Here is a 22,922-nt window from a genome sequence, read left to right on the forward strand (position 1 = left end):
AGAGAGAGTAGGCTAAAAAAAGAATAGTTTTGCCTTGGGACAACAGCTTTGTCTCAAGGCAAAACTATTGTCTCATAATTATTAAGTATATAAACCACAATAAATAATTCAGTCTATTTGTTGGAGCATTTAACTTAAATTTCAAGGTTTTTTTTTCAGTCTTTATTGAATTTGTTACGATATTGCTTCTGTTTTACATTTTTGTTCTTTTGGCTATTCTATGGAGCATTTAACTGTTTTCTGACTATAAGTATTTGATTTTAAACATTTGCTTTCTTATACTGAGGTTTCTTAAAAAGACTAAAATTGAGCAGTAGTGTTGACAGTTCCACAACTGAGATATTTTAATGTAAATGTTATAAAATACATACAATAAAAAATACAGAATAGGTGATATAAGATGGAAAGTAGGGGCTTCCCTGGTGGCGCAGTGGTTAGGAATCCGCCTGCCAATGCAGGGGACACGGGTTCAAGCCCTGGTCCAGGAAGATCCCACATTCCGTGGAGCAACCAAGCCCGTGTGCCACAACTACTGAGCCTGCGCTCTAGAGCCCGCGTGCCACAACTACTGAGCCCGTGAGCCACAACTACTGAAGCCTGTGTGCCTAGAGCCCGTGCTCCGCAACAAGGGAAGCCACCACAATGAGAAGCCTGCACACCACAATGAAGAGTAGCCCCTGCTCACCACAACTAGAGAAAGCATGTGTGCAGCAACCAAGACACAGCACAGCCAAAAATAAAATAAATAAATTTATTTTTTTTAAAAAAGGGCTTCCCTGGTGGCGCAGTGGTTGAGAATCCGCCTGCCGATGCAAGGGACGCAGGTTTGTGCCCCGGTCCGGGAGGATCCCACATGCCGCGGAGCGGCTGGGCCCATGAGCCATGGCCGCTGAGCCTGCGCGTCCGGAGCCTGTGCTCCACAACGGGAGAGGCCACAATAGTGAGAGGCCCGCGTACCGCAAAAAGAAAAAAAAAAAGATGGAAGGTAAAAATCCTCCTCACCCTCCAACCTTCCAGTATCACAACTGTAAACACAACAGTTTCTTTAAAATACTGAAATTTATAAATATTCTAACAAGTCAAAAGGCTTTGTTTCTTCTGTATTGGTTTGTTTTACATGGTGTTGAGATACATTTAAAATATTAAGCATCACTACTGTTAGAGTAGGAATGAAAATTTTATAATAAAATACACTTAACACTGAATTGCCAAAAGCCCATTTTATATTTATTCTTCCTCATTAAAATAATATTGCTCAAAACATATACTACCTGTACTGATCACCAAAATTTTACCGTCTTATCTTGCAAGTGCAGCACATATATAACTAAGCAGTTGGTAAACATGTAGAGATTGAGTACAAATAAGGCCCACAAGGTACTGCTGTGTAATGTATCTACCAAAAGGTTGACTAGGCCAGTTGTTACATTTGACAACATGAAAAAAATTAACTGGTTTCTATTCATTGCTGTGATTAAACAAAGAGTGGGTTCTTTTCTTTCAGCTTCAGAGACTAGAGATTCTGAATGCTTTCTATTTGCAGCAGGTGACTGGATGAGTTTCCAAGAACATGGTACTGTTGCCCCTTTAATTAGAAATTTGGCAAAATTCAAAATTATATCACCCAGTAATAAACTACTAAGAAGGATCAGGCAAGAAGCAACTATCCAAATACAAAAGGCTAAATTGGCCATTCTTCGAGATACTACTTCTACATTTACCTGAACTATGTAAAGAGATATGAAGAAGCCAATAGCTGTCAATAGAATACAACATGCTACTTTTATCCAGTCTTTGATATGTGATCTTTTTTTAAGTACGTATGATCCTGTTTGAACACCAGCCATGTGTATTGCCACATACCCCAAGGTAGAGATTATTCCTTCTCGGTTGGCATTTAATAAACCAACCCTTGTGCCACTGCCATCACTGCCATACAAAATTAACCTTTTCAGTGGGGTAAAATCAAGGGCTAGCTGGTACAATACAGTAATGCTGATAGCCACAATCCAGGATTTATTTAGGGGAAAAATAATCAAAAGCAGTGATGTTATCAATTTCACAACTATTAAGGTAAAGAAAAAATTCCAGTGAACTCCATACTCAGTTAAATGTTCCTGATAGCCTATGGATTTTATAATGACTAATCGTCCCATTCCTAGGAAGACTAATGGCCAAACAGAGTACAATGACTTTGTAAGACAACAAAGTCTGGACCCTTTTGTATATTTTCTCCTAACCTCTGGACAAACCATTGCAGTCCCAAAAATAAAGCCTCCTACTCCAAAATCCATTGCTCCTGTCCCATAGAGCTCAGTTTTGGCAAACCTTCTGGGAAAAAGAGGGAAGTCCACAGCCAAAATGGCAATAGCAGTAAATGCACTGTTAATTACACGGAAACAGGAGATGGCTGGAATGTATTCTGATTCTAGACTGATTGTCAAGAATTTTTCAAGGATTTTCCCGACAGGCATTCTGGCATAGCAAGTTCTCCTGCAGTATGTTTCATAGAGCAGCCCTGCCCCAAAGATAATTACAATGAGATACTCAAGGAGGACAAATGAAGCAAAAATGGTCAAAGTGGTCACCAGGGGAACTATTAGGAAAGCAAAGTCAATGAAGAATCGAGTTTTCCAGGTATGTGAAGAAGAACATAAGTGCTGTGAGAGAATGATCAGGAGCCCTCTACACAGGATACAGAGCGCAGGCAAGCACAAGCCCTCGGTGATTTCCAGCACGCTCGTTCCATTGTGGTTACTGACAAAAGCTTCCTTCATCTGCTTTTGGGACATTTTTTCTTCTTCCTGTGAAAACAAGAGCAAAGGGATGGGGCTAATCTGGCAGTCCAGTAGTTAAGACACTTTGCTTCCACTACAGGGGGCACGGGTTCGATCTCTGGTAGGGGAACTAAGATGCATTTGTGGAAAGCAACGTTCCTGTGGAACTGGCATATACATGTACATGACTTGGTAATTTGCATAAATATGCACCTGACTTGATTTTACTCTTATTCCTGAGTTTCGGAGCAGAACCTAGGACTTGCGATTCCCCTTACAAGGATTGCTGGAAGAAGCCTAACACTAATATATGAGGATAAGGATGTCATACTAATAGTATGAAATTACTGGTTAAAAAGCTTTAGCTATTCTCAGTATAAGGCAGACTCACAAAGAAAGTGAATTTGAGATACAAAACCTGAGAGTGGACTCACAGTAGGATAGAAATTCCAACTACAAAGCATATAAAGGTCATGAAGATAATATAATGAAAATTGAATACACCTCACTAATGATTTAGAATCAAATCTGAGACGGGAGGAGAAGAGGGACAGGGAAAGAAAAGGTATTTAAGTACACTTTGGAATTGGGGGCCTTGGTTTCTGTCCTGAGCCTCTCTGAACCTCCTACCTCTAGTACAAAATGCGAATCCTCCAGTGATCTCCTGAGCCCCAGGCTACTCCTTACCTCATTTACAGGTTAAGGTGTAGGTAGGCAGAATGGATGCTAATCGTGGAGGAGGAGTAGGGGCCGTAAAGTACACACTAGTGTTAATTGTTGTAAAGGGATATAAAACACCTCTCTGCCACATATCCATGTCTGAAAAGTGGCATCTGAGAAGAACACATCTGTTGGCCAAACAAGAACCATATTGAATAAAAGAATGCATGCATGCGTGATGGTCTATCTGGGCCCAGCAGCATTACTTCCCGAGAACAAATCGATCCGAACTTGCTGGCCTTTAAAAATAAAAGAGCCCTTTTCCCGACAGACACGCGCCCCGGCCGCGCCGGCCATTATACCTCACGTGTTCCTGGTTGTCTCTGCGCCCAGAGGTAGAGGGTCCCGTAGGTGAGGCGGGACGCGAGGTACCGCCGCAAGGGCGGAACACGCGCGAGCCAGCCGCTTCCGCCTCCCGAACAGCGCTTCCGGCCGACGCCGGACGGCCTTCTGGGCCGGCCCCCCGCGCACGTCCCCGCCCACGAGGGTGCTCGTTTCCCACGCCCCGCAGGCGCGTCCTTCCCTGTCAAGGGCTTGCCTCGCCCAGGTGCTCTCGGGCTCGGTCAGAGGAGCTCGGGCAGGAAAGACGCTTCCCGCACCTCACCACTGGCCCTCAGACCCCACTCGCCGGCCTCGTCAGTGGGGGGTGGGGGTGGGGGTGTCCAGGGCGCCTCATCTCCCTACGGAGAGACCCACAACCCCGTGAGGGCCCGGAGGCCCTGAAGCCCTCCCTCCTTTCTCCCTCGCATCTTACCCCAGGCTCTCAGAATATTTTGTACCGGAGCGAGCCACCAACTCCGGATGCCGGAGCCCCGGACGAGCCACGTGCGCCCAGCGCCGCGAGCGCGCGCCCCGCCCCGAGGGAGGAGCGTGCCGACTCCCAGGCACTTGGTCTCAGCTGCAGCCCGCGGCTGCGACCCGGCGTTCCCAGCTTTTCTTCCTCTCCCGCTGGCCTCCGCCCTCCCCTCCCCGGGCTCTTCCCGCCGCCTCACCCGGCCCGCCCGTCTGCCTTTCCGTTCTGGCCGGCGGAGGCCGCACGCTCGGCGGCTTAGGCCGTGGGACCGGTGAGTGCCACCCCCAGCCGGGTCCGAAGCCCTTTGCTTGCCTGAAGGGACAGGGGAGGCCGGTGGGCCCCCGCGGCGCTGGGGAAGAAGGGGGCGTCTCTCCCTTCCCTTTCCAAAGCGCCGTTTCCCTTCCCTTTGCCCTTTTGTTTTTGACCCTCTCGTATCCCAGGAAGGAAGTAGCCTGGCTCTTTGCCTTTTTCCAGAACAAGGACCTTTCCTAGTCACTCACCACCGAGCCGGCAGGGGGCGGCCCGGGGTGGGGGAAAGGTCCCGCTCCTGCTCCTCTCCTTGCCTAGGGACCTGGGAGGGGGCGGCTGGCCCCGGGAGGCGTCGGAGCAGCCGCGCCCTTGGCTGGGGTCACGTCCACCTTCCCAGGAAGGACATACTGTCCCCGTGCCAGGTGCTTCCGGAGCGGCATCCGAGCCCTGGGCCCGGAGGGCACCTCGCGGGGACAAGGGGTGCCCGTTCCCGCGGGGAACGTGGGGGCAGGGCACCCAGGACCCTTACCCTGCTCTTCTCGTCTGCCCTCCCACTGTCGTCTGAGCCGAGGAAGAACCGAAGGCTGGAGGGGAGGAGGGACGGGGAGAGCTGTTGTTCAGGTTGCCACCTGCCCTGACTAGGGGTTTTCATTTATTCATTACCGTCTCCCTCCTTCCCACAGTGGTCACACCCTTACCAGAAATTCTTGGCTGGTAATCGCGAAGCCGACAGGGAGCTGGGAGAACTGGAGAAAACCGCTCTAATCGGACTTGATTCTGGCAAGAAGTGGACCCTGCATCGTAATAACCAGCATTTGCAAAGCGGTCTCAGAGGTACTATCCTATTTGATCCTTAACTCATCATTGTGAGGTCTGGGTATTAGTAGTCCTTTTTGCAAATGAGGGAACGGAATAAGGCTTAGAGGGGTCTTGTGAACTGCTTTTGAGAGGGTGTGGGCTTTGGGATTCTAACCCTACAACCTGTTGTGTTCCCCTCTGATCCTCTCTCATAAGATGAGCTTCTAGTTGAGGGAACTTTGTTGGCCTTGAGCCTCTGGAGCCCTCTGCATGGCTGTCCCCTGGATGGGGTACAGTCAGTGTCCAGGGTGAATGTGTCCACCACAGTCCTGATGCCCTCCTCTGCCTGAATTGTCATTTTTCCAGTTTGCATGGCAGCCCCTATCCCTCAGGTCTTTGAAAGGCTAGATGTATTCAGGGCCTCAAGAAAGTCTCCACCAAGGTCAATTCATTACTGACACCCCTCATTCTCATCCTCGTCCTTCCTTGCTGGGGAGGTGTGAAGCCTGGGAAATTCCAAGTCTGTGAGTCACTTACATTTTTTCAGAGATTGGCCTAAGCCCAGCTTCACAACACCCCCTCTCTCGGACGGGTTCCCCTCCTCTGAAATCTTCGCCTTCTTAAAGTTGACACTGAACTGTTCCACCTGATTAGTGCTCCCAAATGGATCATCCATCCTTAGTACTAACAATCTTTCCCCTCTGAATAAATATTCAGATTTGTACTTTGTAGGATGCTTTCACCTGGTTGCCCTTCACAGCCACTCCTTATGAGGTAAACAAGATGAGGAATGAAGGTGGGTGGGGAAGGTGTGATGGCTTACCAGTGAAGGACTGAGCTGTGGCTTCTGTCCCACACAGCAACTTTCCTGGAACATCAAAAGTTGACTCCAGCCTCCCTGCCCCACTGACTACTGACTGTACTAAGATAGGACATTTCTGTGTGCTGGAGAGGATAGGGCACGAGGCATCTCTGTCTTCCAGTGTCCTCATCCTGCATGGCACGCTGACCCAGAAGATTTGCAGCCCCACCTCAAACCCTGTAGTCAAACTGGCCCTGAAGGAGCCCAGGGCGCCTCTGGCGGCTCCTGTAAGTTTCACCTGTTCCCTCATTGGCAGGGGGTGGGACAGACTCTCCCTCTCTGCCCAGGCTCATCCTGGTTCTCATTTTGGTTCTTCCTGCTTGGTGGGAGGAGCAGGAGTGAGTCACCCTGGAGAAGCCCTCACCTGTGTGTGCCCTTTGTCTTCTCTCTCATGCCACAGGCCGTAGGGTGATTCATCTCAGAGATTCCTCAAGAACTGAGGAATCTCAGTTGCAGGACTCATGCCCCAGCCTGTGCCCCCATGACCAGGTGGTTAGCACTCCTTGTGCCTGCGACCCAGAACCCTGGCTGACCACATTGAAGCAGGATGCTCCAGCAGGTAAACCCTCACCCTTCGATAACCCTGGCCTTCAAGCACCTGAGGCACCTCTGCATCTTTCATTTACCTGAATGAAGCTTCCACTGCTCTGACCTGGAAGGAAGGGAAAGACCCTTTAAAGGTCTTTCTTCTTTTCTGTCTTCAGATAGTCATGCCAGTGCCTTTCACCTGTTTCCAAGAAGCTCCTCCTGATACCTAATTTGAATCTCCCCTGTTGTGGTTTCTGGCTCTTTTCCCTGGGATGGGTAAGATGGGCTGGGTGAGGGAATCCTTAGGGCATTTTGGAGACCTTAACAAGCCTGAACCAGTGAGGGAGGCCTGTGAGGTGTCCCTCACAGCCTGAGTTATTAAGGCAAGTGGGAGGCTGTGTCCTCCAAGAGGAGGTGTTCCTTGAAGCTGAGCCTTAAAGAATAAGTAGGAATTGGGACTTCCCTGGCAGTCCAGTGGTTAAGACTCTGCCCTCCCACTGCAGGGGGCACGGGTTCAATCCCTGGTAGGGGAACTAAGGTTCTGTGTGACATGCAGTGTGGCAAAAAAAAAAAAAAAGTAGGAATTAGCCAGGTGGAGAAGAAAAATAAGCAGTCCAAGCCAAGAGGTCAGCCTGTGCAAAAATGTGAGAGAAGATGACCTATGTGGAAATATACAAGAATTCTGATGAATGGATCATGGGGTCCACAGTGGGTTGCTGTAGGGACTTGAAACCTGCCCTTACTCCAGGCCTCTGCCTCTGAAAGGCTCCTATGGCCCCAGCCCTGCCCTTCACTGTGGAGCCCTATCTCATACCCATATCATCCTTCACATGCACTTCTTGGTCCAAAGACAGTGCCAGTAGATATTTGCTGAATTTTTATTTACTGAGTGTTGCCACTGGCCTGAGGCAGATGATTCCTGCCCGTTAGGTGATCACTGTCTAGTGGAGTCCTAGGCAGGTAAGGCAGGATAACCGAGAGTGAGGTCAGCCAGCCTCAAGGCAGTCATGGTAGACTCTGCTGCTTCACCTCCTCCCCTCCTTTTGGCTGATGAAACAGGCTTGAAGGCTGGAGAGAAGCAGGCAGGACAGTCATCTGCTCTGGGCTTTTTTTATTGTCCATTTTTTACTTATTTATTTTAAAAGCAGTAACATTTATCGTAACTGTACTAGCAGCTGCTCTGTGTTGAGCCCTTGCTATATAGTAGGCCCTATACTAAACATTTTACACATACAGTTTTGTTTAGTCCTTGAGAAAGATACCATGTTATATATATAGTGCTATTATATCCCCATTTTGGAGATAAGGCTCAGAGCAGTTAAGTGACTTATTCAAGGTCAAGTTCATTATAAGCAATGTGGGAAATATAGATAAGCAAAAAGAACATTAAAGTTACCCATAATTGTACTGCCCAGAGATAACCGACATTTCAGAGACTATCCTAGATTTTTTTCCCTAAATATGTATTTTTTAAATATTTAAGGGTATCATTTTCTTTGTAATATCCTTTATTCCATTGTAAGGATGTACTATAATTTAAGCTACTATTTGGACATTTGGGTTATTTTCAATTGTTTTGCAATTGTAAATGTTTCTATATATACTGAACATTTTTATGACCTTTACATAGGATCATGTTCTAGAAGAAGAATTGCAGACTTAAGGGACATACGTAGTTTTAAGGCCTTTAATATATTATTGCCTAATTAGAAGGACTGCTTTTAACAAAATCATATTATAATAGCTAACTTTTGGTGGAAGAGACCAGATGCCTTTTCTAAATACTTTATGTGCTTGTTAGCATCTATGAGATAGATGCTACCACCATTCCCATTTTACAGATGAGGAAAATAGAGGCACAAAGAGATTAACAAACTTACACAAGATTATACAACTAGGAAGTGGTAGAATCAGGATTCAAACCGAGGCAATGTAGCTTTTAAGTCCAAGTCAAGGACCATGATACTCAGCTGCCTCTCTGGTAGGATAAGAGCTGTTCATAAATTATAGATGGGGGACTTTCCTGGTGGTGCAGTGGTTAAGAATCCGCCTGCCAATGCAGGGCTATGGGTTCGATCCCTGGTCCAGGAAGATCCCACGTGCCGCGGAGCAACTAAGCCTGTGCGCCACAACTACTGAGCTCACGTGCTGCAACTACTGAAGCCCATGCGCCTAGAGCCCGTGCTCCGCAACAAGAGAAGCCACCACAGTGAGAAGCCCGTGCACCGCAATGAAGAGTAGCCCCCACTCACCACAACTAAAGGAAGGCCGCATGCAGCAACAAAGGCCCAGCGCAGCCAAAAAAAAAAAATTATGAATGGGTTTGAGAGTGATTTTCTTTTTTCCCCTAGAGCAGAGGGATTCACATGGAGCCAGTCATGCTCTGACCTTGGCAGTTATCCTGGAGGCCAAGAGCCTGCTTTGTACATGCATCATCGCGGGCCCAAGTTCAGAGAACAGGCAACAGCTGTGGAAAGAAACTTATTACGGGGCCTCTCAAATGCCACTTGCCTCCTTGGCTTGAGGGTTTGAACTCTAAGGTTAAGTAGTCTCATTAGAAACCCACACATGTTATATCACGGACCCCTTCCTCCAAAAGCAGATTTCAGCCAAGTTACTGTCTTCTTCTGTTACCCACACCATCTTTCCTGCAGCCCCCAGGGAGAAAAGAGGAGCAATGGGGTCCCAGGAGGGAAAATGTGGAAAGTGTTGGCGTCGAGGATGGGCAAGGGGGAGGGAGAAAGGGCTACTTCCCCTTGGTGCTCGCTCTTGACCTCATCTGACTTCGGAGCCAGGCTTCTTCTCAAGTAGACCAGGGCAGCAGGAGCTAATTAATTAAGCAGGCTAAATTTAAGCCCCAAGAGGCGGGTGATGAAGGCATGGGGCTACCTCATAGCTGATTTTTCATCTCAAGCTGAATGGTCTCTTTCAAAAAAGGTCCAAACCATGGTTCTTTTCCTTTGCAGTTCTCCTGTAGCAGCCCTCCACCTTGGGCCCCACCCCTGCCAGCCCAGTAATGCTGGTAGCTGGCCCGGCTAGAAGCTGGAACTCATGGCAGAGGAGAGGGGATGGCATTTGTTGATTTACTGAGTACATGTTATGTGCCAGGCACTTGACTAAGTGCTTTGTGTATGTCTTCTTATTTTTCTTCCAAATAGCCCTGTGAGTTGATTTTATTTTTCCTAATTTACAAATAAAGAAGCTGTGGCTCAGAGAGGTTAAGTAACTTACCGAGTCTCACAGCCCTAGTAAGTGGCAGAGCTGAAGTCTGAACAACCAGGCTATGATACTAGAGGCCTGTTCTCTTTCTACTATACAGGCCCCCACCCTTATGTAGCTGCCAGCTGGTCTGAGTCCCAGCTCTCCTGGCCCTGTTACTCCCTCCCAGGTTAATGGCCAAAGTTCAGGCTCTGATGCCCATGGCGGGGAATCCCTCAGAGAAGACCTGCAGGCGTTCCTGGGCGGGGAGGCCCCGCTGCACCAGCTGGATGACCTCACCAAGGTGAATCCTGTGACGCTGGAGACAGGTATGGGCTCCCCCTTTCCTCGAGTGTGCCGTCTCCAGTGGGCAGAGGTGTGATGAGGGTATTCAGCACTGCTGCCCCTGGCCAGACCAAGGCAGGCAGGACTCCTGACCTGGAGCCAGACCTCTGCCTGGCAGCTGCCCCCAGGCTCCCCAGTGCAGCCTTTGCTCCAGATGTGGGGCTCAGCTTAATTAGATCTTGTACCTACTCTTCAGGGAGCTGCTGGGATCTAATGGCTCTTGGCTAATTGCAGAGGGAGCGCTGTTAGGCGGGTGTTTGTATGTGCAGTTATGTCTCCATTTGAGCCAGAGTTTGCTAAAGGCACCTCTGCCTCAGTCCTGAGGTGTCTGCAGGCCCGGTACACGGCAGACACGTTCTACACCAGCGCTGGCTGCACCCTGGTGGCTCTGAACCCCTTCAAGCCCATCCCTCAACTCTATTCACCAGAGGTGATGCAAGAGTACCACGCTGCTCCTCAGCCCCAGGTAAGACTCACCGCTGCCTGTGGCCTCAGGGCTCCCCCTCCTCCCCTAGGCTACCTTGCAGCTTCCCTGTCCTTATCCATGTATTCACCAGCCATGTAGTCATTCAGTGTCTACTGGTGCCATGGCCCTGCCCACCAGGAGCTCACAGAAGTTTGGACATATACCAGTAGGTATAAAGTTGGAGATAAATATTTGTTCAGCTGATTTTGGAACTTAAAATAGGGACATAGGACAGGTGATTTTTATTTTCTTTGTGAATTTATTAGTAGGAAAGAATTTACAATGGAACATTTGTGTATTTAGCAAACCACTTTTTTGGGAAAAGGATAAAATTATATGTGATAAGGATTGTCCTAGAAAATTCAGCACATGTTCATCTCCACTGATTGGAATGCCAAGTAACTTCTATTTTTTATAAATTTATTTATTTTTGGCTGCGTTGCGTCTTCATTGCTGTGTGCGGGCTTCCTCTGGTTGTGGTGAGCGGGGGCTTCTCTTTGTTGCGATGCGCAGGCTTCTCATTGCGGTGGCTTCTCTTGTTGCGGAGCACGGGCTCTAGGCTCACGGGCTCAGTAGCTGTGGCTCACGGGCTCTAGAGTGCAGGCTCAGTAGTTGTGGCGCACGGGCTTAGTTGCTCCGCGGCATGTAGAATCTTCCCGGGCCAGGGCTCGAACCCGTGTCCCCTACACTGGCGGGCGGATTCTTAACCACTGTGCCACCAGGGGGAAGCCCGCCAGGTAACTTCTTGTGGGGGTGAGGTTGGAGCTGGTGCAGGCAGGGAATAGACCAGTTGATGTAAAAGTGCAGGGAGAAGCAAGAGCGGACTTGCTGGTCAGAGGGAGGTATTGCAGAGAGAGGCAGGAGATGAGATAAGCCAGGACTGTTGAAGGGTCTGATGCACCACAGCAGGCAGAGTGTCCACAGAGGTTCTTCATCAGGCATGGCGGTGGGGCTGTGAATGGAGCTGCCTGTGGGTACAATTACCTTGGAAGTTGGGGGAGCTGGGTTCAGGAAGGTGAGACAGGAGACAGAGAACAGTTGGAGGCTTTGTAACAGTCCACGTGGGAGGTGAATGGGGTGAAGGCAGGGGGAGAGTGGGACGGTTCTGACACCATCCAGAGTGATGCCCTATCCCTTCAAGAAGCTGTAGGTAAGCACATTCCTGGCCAGGTGGTGCTGCACGGGCTGTGCATTGTGCAGGTGACCTGGCTCATGCATGGTTAGTGTCCGAGTGGAAGCCAGGGGAGGCCTGGCCAGAGAGCCCATATCTTACCAACTCTGCTTCCTCAAAGGCAAAGCCATGTCCTGGTCCCCTCAGTTTCCTCAGTGCCCAGCACACTGAGGGCAATTAATACTCGTTGATGGAAAGGAGAACAGTGACTTTGGAATTCAAATCACATGGATGCACTTATTTGCTGTGTGGACTTGAGAAGGTTATTTAACCTGTCTGAACCTCAGATTTCTCATCTATAAAATACAGTTAGCTATCCAACTAATGTACAGACTTCTTAGACAATACCTTATAAGAAAGTTCTCGCAAATTGCAAAGTACAATAACAAAATAATAAATAACAGAATAAGACTGTTGACATAAGATAAGATGGGAGGATAAAGTGTTAACGTCATAGACTGGTCAAGGCCAGCACTGTTTCCAAACTGAGAGAAGATGAATGGGTAAAGCCCACAGTTGGGCCTATCATTGTTACTTCCAGGAAATTTTTCTAGACAAAACCTCTGCCACTGCTGTGGGCAGGCTCACCATCTCAGCCGTCATTGGATCAAACACTCCTTGAAGACAGGTGTTTACTCACATGACCTTTCACCCCTTGATGTTTCAGAAACTGAAGCCCCACATCTTCACTGTGGGTGAACAGACCTACAGGAATGTCAAGGGCCTGATCGAGCCAGTCAACCAGTCTATTGTCGTCAGTGGAGAGAGTGGTGCTGGCAAGGTAAGAGGGTCTCTTTCCCACCCTGTCAACTTTGTGACTGGCTGGACAGGCAGAGAGGCAGAGGAGGTCACTCCTCTCGGATTCAGTGTGCAGCAGTGGCAGGAGCTGGGCAGGAAGTCAAGAGGCAGGGTTCTAGTCCAGGCTCTTCCACCAGCTCTGCTGTAACCCTGGGTGAGATTCTTTTTTTCTGAGCCGTCATTTTCTCATTGAAGGACTCTCTCAGCTCTGACACAATTGGAAACAAAAGTCAGCTGTTGGGGGTTCCAGCATAATGCTTAAGAACACATCAGAAAGATATTTAGCTTTTGCAAACCTCATTTCTTTCACGTGTAAAATGGCAGGGAGGGAAAGACCAACACGTACCTCATGGGACTTCTGTGAGAGTTAAATGAACTAGTGTACATAAGGCACTTGGTGGCATGCTGGGCACATGGCAGCACTCCTCCAAAAGTAGTTAGTGTTCTAATAAGGAAGTAGCCCACGTGCATCTCTGGGTTGCCCTTGATGGCAAGGGCAGTGCATTGGGCCAGCTGTGGGGAAGGACAGAACCTCCGGATGTGGTCATGTGGTCTCTAGGTGACAAAATCTTAATAGGTGAGACAGAATGTTGTACAAGGATGAGTGAGGAGTTGCATGGCTGGTCAGAGGAGGCTGCTGGCCGAGGCCTCGCTACCTTCTTGTCGAGCCTCACCGGCCACCCCACCCTTTCCTCAGCATTACCTTCACAAGGGATTCTTTGGACCATAAACCCCCTCTGCCTACACTCACACGTGGAAGCATTGCTGAGCACTGAGCACCTGCCAGGTTCTAGGCTCTGGGCTAGCCAGTAAGCAGTGGCAGGGGGAGGAACAGAGGAAAAATGCAACATCTGGCTTTCAGGGGGCTCTTAGCTTGCTGGGAAAGACAGACAAGGAAACAGATGGAGACAGCAAACTGTAGGGACGAGGGCTAGGACTTGGGTGAAGAGGGGATCTTTGAGAGCTTTATCAAGATCGCCGGTGTAGTGGCTGATGCCCAGCTCCTAGATGAGCCCATTGTCCTCCAGAATTGCTCTGGGCAGCTGAGGCTGGACCTGGCCCTAGACCCATTCAACCAGAGCTCAGTAACCCTTTATTGAACAGTCACTGTGGTCATGGGCTGGGCCTGGTATCTTTTTCAATTTTAATTTATTTTTGATAAATAGTAACATAGTGACATAGCTCAAAAATCAAGCAGTACTATAAGGCTTACAGAAAAAAACAGCAACCCTGCCCCATATCTCTCAACCCTATGCTTTCACATCTTTCAGCAGTTTGTTTGGGTGTCTCCATCCATATTTCTAAACAACATGCTTATATTATTAGTTATTGATTTTTCAGTTTTGACCTTATCTATTCATTTCCTACTTTGATGAGGATTTAGCCCTGTTTCCCTGCCCCCAAATACATACATAATTATATCATGATTTCTGGGTAAGTTAACATATAGTACTTGTAATTACAAGTATGTATGTATTGTTCCCAGCAGAGCCCTATAACATACTATTATTATATTTCTTTTCTTGTATAATTTTTACTTTCCCTCTACTTAATAATTGCCCCCACTTTTTCACTTGTTTAGTTTCTATATACCTATTATTAATTCATTATCAAACTTGTCACCAAAACTGGAAAACACCTACCCAACAGGTGCTTTTTTTTTTTTTTTAAACCGCACAGCTTCCAGGATCTTAGTTCCCCAAGCAGGGATCGAACCCCGTGCCCCCTGCAGTGGAAGCACAGAGTCTCAACCACTGGACCGCCAGGGAATCCCTTCAGGTGCTTTTTTTTTTCTTGGCGATGCCCTTCCTAGAGTTCTCACATCTCCTACTTGCATCCAGACTGGTGGCTGCCAAGGGCTGCTGCCACACAGCTGTTACCTGGGAGCTGTTTGCCTCACTCTGGGGATCCAGATTGTCCTCTGTTCTATGATAAATCTCTTGTTGTTGGAGCCCAGTGGATTCCTCTTCATCCTTTACTGCCTTGTTTTTATGGAGCATATTCTTTAGTAGCTTCCCGACAAAGGTTACTTGGAGGGCATAGTTTTGAGTTTGTTGCACATCTGCAAATGTTTATTCTGCCTTAATTTGACATGTTGGCTGGATATTATAATTTCAAATTGGAAATCATTTTCTTTCTGAATTTATAAGTTATTTTCTTATATATTCTTTTGAGTATTGCTGTTGAAAGTCCCAATCCATAAATGGTGATTTGTGTTTTCTTTCCAAAAGCTTTTAGGGTCATCTTTTTTATCCATAGGTATTGAAATTCACAGTGGCATGTCTTTTCTCACTTGCTGTTCTGGATACTTCGTATGGGTCTTTTTAACCTTGAAACTCATGTCCTTTAGTTTGGGAAAATACTATATCTGTTGATAATAATTTAATAATTTACTCCCCTTGTTTTCCCTTTCTGGAATATTTATTAGTAGGAAGTTTGATAAATTGTCTAATGTCCTGTTTTCCTCATCTATTCTTCTATCTCTTAATATTTTGTCCTATCTTGGGGGAGATATTCTCCACCCTTCAATCCTTTTGAATTTTGAATTTAAAAAAAAAATTTTAATTCTAAGAGTTCTTTCTGGTTCTCTGAATATTATTCTCCCCCCAGCATCCTGGTCTTACTTCTTCTCTTATCTTTGGGGATATTTCATGATTTTTACTTGTCTTCTGTTCCTTTCATTTCTATTCCCCAAATTCATTTCTATTTCCTTCTAGTTCCTTTTCTTCCTTTGTTGTGATATTTGTCATTCATGTAAAAGAAGTTTACCAAATAGTTAATGATCCTTGGATTTCTGTTCATACTTCAGAATAAGGCATTAAGCAACTGATTAGAATCTCTTATGTTTATGGACAGGAGGCCTCACTATGGATAGCTTTCTAAACTGGTGGGACCCTGAATGTTCATAACTTGTTTTATGAGCTTGTCAGTATCTCCAGAAAAGATTCTTCCAATCTCTTCATGAGAGAGGTAGAAACTATAGTTAAGTGGAAACGATAAAAGCATGAACAACTCTTACCAGCAGATTAGACATGCAGAAGAATACATCAGTGAACTTGAGAGTGAGTCAATAGAAATAAAAAAAAAAAAGAAATTTGGGGAATTCCCTGGTGGTCCGGTGGTTAGGGCCTGTGCTTCCACTGCAGAGGGCACGGGTTTGATCCCTGGCTGGGGAACTAAGATCCCACGTGCCACATGTTGTGGCCAAAACAAAACAAAACAAAAAAAAGAGAAAATTGAAAAAAAGAAAAGCACATTCAGGAGCTTTGGTACACTATCAGATGGTTTGCCATACTTGTAATTGATGTCCCAGGAGAAGAGAGAGAATGTGGGTCAGAAGTAATATCTTAGAAAATTAGCAAAAGATAACAGGCACAGATCCTAGAAGCTCAGGAAACACTAAGTAGGATGCATACAAAGAAAACACACCTAGGCACATTATAGTCAAATTGCTGAAACCAAACATAAGGAAAAAATCGTTAAGGAAGCAGGAAAATATACATAAAGAGGAACAAAGATAAGAATGATAGGGACTTCCCTGGTGGCACAGTGGTTAAGAATCCGCCTGCCAATGCAGGGGACACGGGTTCGAGCCCTGGTCCCGGAAGATCCCACATGCTGCAGAGCAACTAAGCCCGTGCGCCACAGCTGCTGATCCTGTGCTCTAGAGCCCGTGAGCCACAACTACTGAAGCCTGCGCATCTAGAGCCTGTGCTCTGCAACGAGAAGCCACCACAATGAGAAGCCTGCTCACGGCAACAAAGAGTAGCCCCTGCTCGCTGCAACTAGAGAAAGCCCACGCACAGCAATGAAGACCCAATGCAGCCAAAAAAATGAATGAATAAATTTTTTAAAAAATCATTCATTCTAAGGTGAAGATAGTAACAATTTATTGTAGAGGTACAGTGGAATCATAAAAGTACTCAATTCAACCAGAGGCAATAAAAGGAGAAAAAAGTAACAAAGATCACATGGAACAACTCAAAAACAAATAATAAGATGGTATATTTAAACCCAACCATAGCGATTATTAAATTAAATGTAAGTGGACTAAACTCTTCAATTAAAGACAGTGTCAGAGTGGCTTTCTTTAAAAAGGCAAGACTCAAAAAAAAATAAAAAAATAAAAAAGCAAGACTCAAATTATATAATGTCTTCAAGAAACCCACTATAAAGATATAGATAGGTTCAAAGTAAAAGAATAGGAAAAGATATACCATTCCAACACTAATCAAAGGAAAGCTGAAGTAATTATATTAATACACAAAGCAAAAACAATTGAAAGGAGAAATAAAATCAAAATTAATAGTTTGATATTTGTGCATTCTTTTCAAGTACACATGGAACTGATATGGGCTATCTTCTGAACCACAAAACAAGCCTCAATTTGAAAAGGTTAAAATACAAACCGTTCTCTGCTCTGAGTAGAATTTAACTAGAAGTAAATAACAAAGATATCTAGAAAATCCCAAAGCATTTGGAAATTAATACCTTTCTAAGTATCCTTTGGGTCAAAGACGTAATCACAAGGGATATTAGAAAACACTTTGAACTGAGTGAAAATTAAAGCAAAACATACCAAAATTTGTGCTTAAAAAAAAAAGCAGTGCCCAGTAGGAAATTTGTTGTAACGTTGAATGCTTATATTAGAAAAGAATAAACTCAAATAATTGACCTGAGCCTCTACCTTAAACTAAGGGAAACCCAGAGTAAGCAAAAGAAGGAAATAAAGTTTAAAACACCCCAGTAAAATAGAAACAAAAATAATAAAGCAAGTGAAATCAATGGTTATTTCTTTGAAAAGATTAATGAAATCTAGTCAAACTTAGAAAGACAAATTACAAATGTCAGAAATGAAAGAATAGACATAACTAAAGATCCTACAGATAAGAGATCTTTATTAACTTTATTACAATAAATTCTACAATTTAGTAAAATGGAGAAATATTTGGAAATACACAAACTGCTGAAGCTCACATAAGAAGAAACATATAACCTGAATATCTAAATCTATGAGACAAATTTAAGTCATCGTTAAAAATCTTTCCTCAGGGCTTCCCTGGTGGCACAGTGGTTAAGAACCCACCTGCCAATGCAGGGGACATGGGTTCGAGCCCTGGTCTGGGAAGATCCCACATGCTGCGGAGCAACTAAGCCTGTGCACCACAACTACTGAGCCTGCGAGCCACAACTACTGAAGCCCGCGCTCCTAGAGCCCCTGCTCTTCAACAAGAGAAGCCACCACAATGGGAGCCCGCGTGCAGCAACGAAGAGCCAACGCAACCAAAAATAAATAAATAAATAAATAAATTTTTTTAAAAAAAGAACTAAGGGAATAAGACACAAAAACACAGAGGGAATAGGGGAGACATGAGGAGTGAGAAGTATCACAGCATGGATATGCCGGGGGCCCTGAATCTTCAAAAAAAAAAAAAAATGTTTCCTCATAGAAAGCTCCAGGCCCAGGTGCCTTCACTTTATGGATTCTACCAAGTATTTAAGGAATTAATGTTACCAGTTCTATACAAATTCTTTCAGAAAATAGCAGAAAGGGAGCACCTCCCACCTCAGAGGGAGACCTAGAAGAATTTACCAAAAAAGCTACCAAAAAGACCCCAAACCAAACAAAAACAAAGCTAAAAACTTGTAGTGAGGTGTAGGGAGTTTATCAAGGTGACAGGATACAGTCAGTATATTAAAATCTATTTTTTTTCTGTCCTAGCAATGAACAAATGGAAATTAAAATGAAAATAGACCTCATCTCAAGTGATTAAAAACAAAACAGTGAGAATTTTGTAAATAGATTGCCTGGGTATAAATCAGAGCCCTATCATTTACTAGATATGTACTCTTCAATGAAATTTAAATTTTTTCTATGCCTGAGTTTCATCATTTTGAAAACAGGTAGTATGTAATTGTATCTGCGCCTGTAGGGTTGGCAAGAAAATGCATGGAAAGTCTCCTTAGGTCAGTAGCCTGCTCAGGTCAGGGTGGGTTGTCCTCCTCTACCCCAGCCCCACTCATTTCTTTTCTTTTCTTTTTTTTTTTTTAAATTTATTTATTTATTTTGCGTTATGTGGGCCTCTCACTGCCGTGGCCTCTCCCGTTGCGGAGCACAGGCTCTGGACCCACAGGCCCAGAGGCCATGGCTCACGGGCCCAGCCGCTCCGCAGCACGTGGGGTCCTCCCGGACCGGGGCATGAACCCGCGTCCCCTGCATCGGCAGGCGGACTCTCAACCACTGTGCCACCAGGGAAGCCCCCCCTCATTTCTTAAATGCATCCTCAGGAACTAGGAGAAGTGGAAGTAAGTGTCCTCATTTCACAGCCTTGCCCAAGGATACAGTTGAACTCAGCATTCACCCTTTGGTCAGCAACATACATGGTGGAAAAGAGGGCTGTAGCAGGCAGGCTCAGAAGTGGGAGGGAACGTGGACACAGCTCCCACAGGGCTTTTTCTGCCACAGACTTGGACGTCCCGCTGCCTGATGAAGTTCTACGCTGTGGTGGCCGCGTCACCCACATCCTGGGAAAACCACCAGATTGCAGAGAGGATAGAACAGCGAATCTTGAACTCCAACCCTGTCATGGAAGCTTTCGGTGAGCTTCGTTTCCTCGGCATGGTACCTCAGTCCCATTTCCTCTGGGATTTGCCACCTTCCAGGGAAAGGAGCAGTGTTCTCTTTAGGAGAAGGGTGGGGGATAGTTTATCATTCACTGCCATGGATCCCCAACTTCCTCCCAGGTACCCTTAGCCTCCTTCCAGTAGAGGTGACGTCACTCTGTCGTCCCCTCCCTCTAGCCTAAGCAGGTATAGCAGTGGTGCTGGAGAGGACCTTCTGGCTCACCCAGTCCAAACCCAATCCTTCTGAACAGCTTCCTGATGGTTCAGGGAAGGGGACTTGTCTAAGGATGCACAACAATTAGTGTCCACGTTGGCACTCTAGATGTTGTGCCTTACCGTCTGCCTCAATAGTAACAGCTTGTTTTTGATCCTTCTTCTTTAAGGAAAATAGTCCCTGACTGCCTAGATTGGCTCTTTCCACTTCATTCCAGGAAGTTCTAACTCAGCTGAATCGCATTTGCTAAAGCCTGAGTGCCCAGTCCATAGTCCTGTCCCTTGTGACATGGAAACCAACAAAGGGGCCTTTAGGTGATTTGAGGATAGAGACCTGGCCCCAGCAGACCTGAGGCCACCTTAGCCCCTGGGGCCTCTGTAAACATAAGGTGTGATCTGTAGGGAACGCGTGCACACTGAGGAATAACAACAGCAGCCGCTTCGGGAAGTTCATCCAGCTCCAGCTGAACAGGTAATCTCCGCTGCCAGTCTCTGTGCCAGTCTGGCTGGGGGCGGGGCAGTGTGAAAGTGGCTGGGGCAGTGCCCAGCCTGGGCCACCCCTGTGGGCAGAACTCAGCTCCTCCTGGCATGTTTTTATGTGTGATAAGTGAACCTGAGGGTGATCTTTGAACCTGGAGAACTCTATAACTACTCCAGCCTGAGGGACCCTGGGGCACTATGCTCGTGCAGCCCATGTGTTCTGACTTCTACCCTTGCTCAGAGACTTCTAGCTAAACTGCCACCTCTTGGCCACACTTCTGAGCTTGAAGCTGGGGCTCTGTTCCTGCCTCTGCATGGGGCAAAATATTGTACAGAGGCCTTGGTCCTGCCCCTGAGCTGGTTGGAGGGCAATGTCCCAGACCCCAACCAAGGACCTGCTCAGTGGTCCCTAGTCCGCACAACCCCCATTGCCTAAGTAGAAGAGTTGGGGGAGGTTGCAGTCTGGCACACAGTAAGTGCCCATAAATGCCCATGGAATGAACAGGCAACTAACAGGCTCCAGCCTGCTTGTACCCAGGGCTCAGCAGATGACTGGAGCTGCAGTTCAGACCTACTTGCTAGAGAAAACTCGAGTGGCCTGCCAGGCCTCCAGTGAGAGGAACTTCCACATTTTCTATCAGGTCTGTACCAGGTGGGGTCCACAGCTGCCCAGATGCAGGGCGGAGATGGGTCTGTGCCCCTAAACCTTCCCCTCCCTGCCTTGTTTCATGCCTGCCTGTTCACCTGGTTTCAGCAATGCCACCACTTATTCCTGCAAACTTTATGTAACACTTCTGCCACACACTGGATCTTGGCTCCCGGGATGGTTTTGGCATGGGAACGTGCTTGCCTTCTCTGTCAGATTAGAAGGTCCTTGAGGCTGGGACTGTCTCCGCAGTGGAAACTCTCACAGACGGAGGGTTGTCCTCGAACGGCAACTGGGAACAAGGACTTCCCTAGACTGTGCCTCCTCCATCAGACGGGGGGACCCCCAAGGCATGGATAGTACGTCTCCCTGCTCTCAGATTGGGACTGGGGGCTCCCCAGGTGGAGTTTTGCTTTCTTCATCATACTGCAGACCCCCTCAGTGAGTTTTTTTGCATCGGGTGGAGACACCCAGAACTGTTTGCTGCTGCTTTTGCCCCGCTGCCTGCCCTGGGCTCTCTACGGGAACCTCTCAGCCTTGTGACGTTGCTGCCGTTTCTCACTGCTCTCATCCCAACCCTAGGCTTACGCAGGCCTAGGCTTCCCCAGCAGCCCCAGCTCAGCCCCCGTCCCCATCCCCACAGATCTGCAAAGGAGCCAGTGCGGACGAGAGGCTCCAGTGGCACCTCCCTGAGGGAGCCGCCTTCTCCTGGCTGCCCAACCCAGAGAGGACCTTGGAAGGTAGGGGGAGCCTTACCCAGCACCCTGGACCAGCCCGGCAGCACCCACTCATCCTGACAAGGCCTGCCTCCCTCACCCCTCGCTGCCCCTGCTGACCTCTGGTCCTGACACTAGGCTGTGACTTGGATTCCTTTTCAGAGGATTGTTTCGAGGTGACCAGGGAGGCCATGCTTCATTTGGGCATCGATGCCCCCACCCAGAACAACATCTTTCAGGTCAGAGGAAAAGCCACACCACTGACACGTGGCAGCGGTGATGGGCAGCCCCTTTTATAGGGCCCTTCTCTCAACGTGTGAGACTCTTTTCCTGAGGATCTAGGACGTTAGGCCCCACTGCACAATCTCCAAGGAGTCGCCCGCCTCTCTGTGAGGCTGAGCCTGGAGGCGGGGTGTCAGGGTGGACGGGGGCAGAGAGGACAGTGGCAGGGCACATAGTGCTGTAGAACAGGCCAGCACGGTGACCCGCAGAGGTCAAAGGGCAAAGTGCCTGGGTCAGTTATTGCTCCATTAATCAGAATAGAGAAACGATGCTGCCACATGGTTGTCTAGTGTGTTAAAAGTTTTAAAATCATGTTCACACCTCTTGGCTCACTTGGTTGTTTTCAACAGACCCATGGGTATGGAGATTATTCCCATTTCATGCTTGAGAAAACTAGAGACCTGCCCCTGGCCAGACAGTGCTAATGGTGCAGATAGAGTCTGTACCAGGCGTAGTAATTCCGACTTGCCACCATCTTCCTCTTCCTTCTGGGACGCAGTGCTCACCCAGAGGGACTGGGCCCCGCTCATCCCCACTGGTGGTCTGCCTTCTCCCATCTTTCTCCTCACTCCTGCGGAGCGGCGGGAGGGGATCTGTAGGATTGGCTGGCAGCAGAGACAGGGATGCCGCTGCAGGGAGAGGGCAGTGAGGTGGAAAGAGACCTCCACCTCCAGAAGGGGGCTGCTCAGGCTGTGGGGGAGATCACTGCCAGCATGGGCACCGCCAGCCAAGAGCTTGGCTGGAGGGACAGCACATAGGACAAGTGGGTAACACTAGGGGTCTGGACAGGAGCGCTGGCTTGGGGGTGGCATGACCTGCCCCAGCCGCACTGCCTGTCAACACAGTAGTCTTCTCCTGAGGTGGGCTGTGGCCTGGAAGCCAGTAGCATGTGGGCACACCCTTTCTGGGACCAGACAGGGATGGTCGGAGAGGCCCTGCTCTACTGATACCAGGTCCAAAGGTTTCCAAGTTGCTGGACCCAGGGGTCCCCTTTCTACAGCCCCTGGGGGCTCATCCATGTGGGTCATTGAGTGCGAAGGCAAGGGAGCACCCACTGGACAGAGACCAAGATCACAGATCCTGCCCTAGGCTGGGCTGTCAGAAGTCCAACGGTGCTGAGAAAGAGCCAGAAGGAGCCAGAGCCAAGCCCCCACCAGCCACACGGAGGTAGGGCCGGTCCATGAGGAACAGGAGCGGCCTTCCCACACAGTCTGCTCCTGGAGTCGGGGGGCGGGGCGGGGGGACAGACTGTGGGT

General features: G+C 47.7%; 2 protein-coding genes across 14 annotated transcripts in view; one reads left to right on the forward strand and one right to left on the reverse strand.

Moving 5' to 3' along the window:
- Positions 1-230: 230 nt before the first annotated feature.
- PIGW (phosphatidylinositol glycan anchor biosynthesis class W) lies at positions 231-4,843 on the reverse strand. Of its 3 annotated transcripts, none has more exons than XM_059047581.2 (2): positions 3,800-4,147; positions 231-2,804 (listed from the first exon to the last, which is right to left on the reverse strand). In XM_059047581.2, the coding sequence occupies exon 2, from the start codon at positions 2,790-2,792 to the stop codon at positions 1,281-1,283; it is 1,512 nt and encodes a 503-aa protein (XP_058903564.1). In that variant the 5' UTR covers positions 2,793-2,804; positions 3,800-4,147; the 3' UTR covers positions 231-1,280. The 3 variants fall into 3 exon arrangements, with proteins under 3 accessions (XP_058903564.1, XP_066877468.1, XP_058903565.1); XM_067021367.1 differs by lacking the exon at positions 3,800-4,147 and adding an exon at positions 4,603-4,843 and having other exon boundaries at positions 723-2,804; XM_059047582.2 differs by lacking the exon at positions 3,800-4,147 and adding an exon at positions 4,252-4,594 and having other exon boundaries at positions 723-2,804.
- Positions 3,955-22,922, forward strand: part of MYO19 (myosin XIX) — a 34,961-nt gene continuing 15,993 nt past the window's right edge. For 8 of the 11 annotated variants that reach the window (XR_010838205.1, XR_010838204.1, XR_010838208.1 and 5 more), the window contains exons 1-12: positions 3,955-4,561; positions 5,223-5,373; positions 6,321-6,426; positions 6,600-6,758; positions 10,116-10,254; positions 10,588-10,736; positions 12,575-12,688; positions 19,172-19,304; positions 19,945-20,014; positions 20,561-20,663; positions 21,312-21,408; positions 21,547-21,623. Coding sequence is in view for 6 of the 11 variants with exons in the window: in XM_067021362.1 (XP_066877463.1) it covers positions 6,747-6,758; positions 10,116-10,254; positions 10,588-10,736; positions 12,575-12,688; positions 19,172-19,304; positions 19,945-20,014; positions 20,561-20,663; positions 21,312-21,408; positions 21,547-21,623 (894 nt within the window). In the remaining 5 variants the exon portion in view is untranslated. The remainder of the gene's footprint in view (positions 4,562-5,222; positions 5,374-6,320; positions 6,427-6,599; positions 6,759-10,115; positions 10,255-10,587; positions 10,737-12,574; positions 12,689-19,171; positions 19,305-19,944; positions 20,015-20,560; positions 20,664-21,311; positions 21,409-21,546; positions 21,624-22,922) is intronic. The other 3 variants (XM_059047553.2, XM_067021365.1, XM_067021364.1) reach the window with 3 other exon arrangements.

This window comes from Kogia breviceps, chromosome 19, assembly GCF_026419965.1.
Source record: "Kogia breviceps isolate mKogBre1 chromosome 19, mKogBre1 haplotype 1, whole genome shotgun sequence".
Lineage (NCBI taxonomy): Eukaryota > Metazoa > Chordata > Mammalia > Artiodactyla > Physeteridae > Kogia > Kogia breviceps.

Coding starts and splice junctions, on each gene's coding strand:
- PIGW (XM_059047581.2), bottom strand. CDS start 2,792: ATGTCCCAAAAGCAGATGAAGGAAGCTTTTGTCAGTAACCACAATGGA.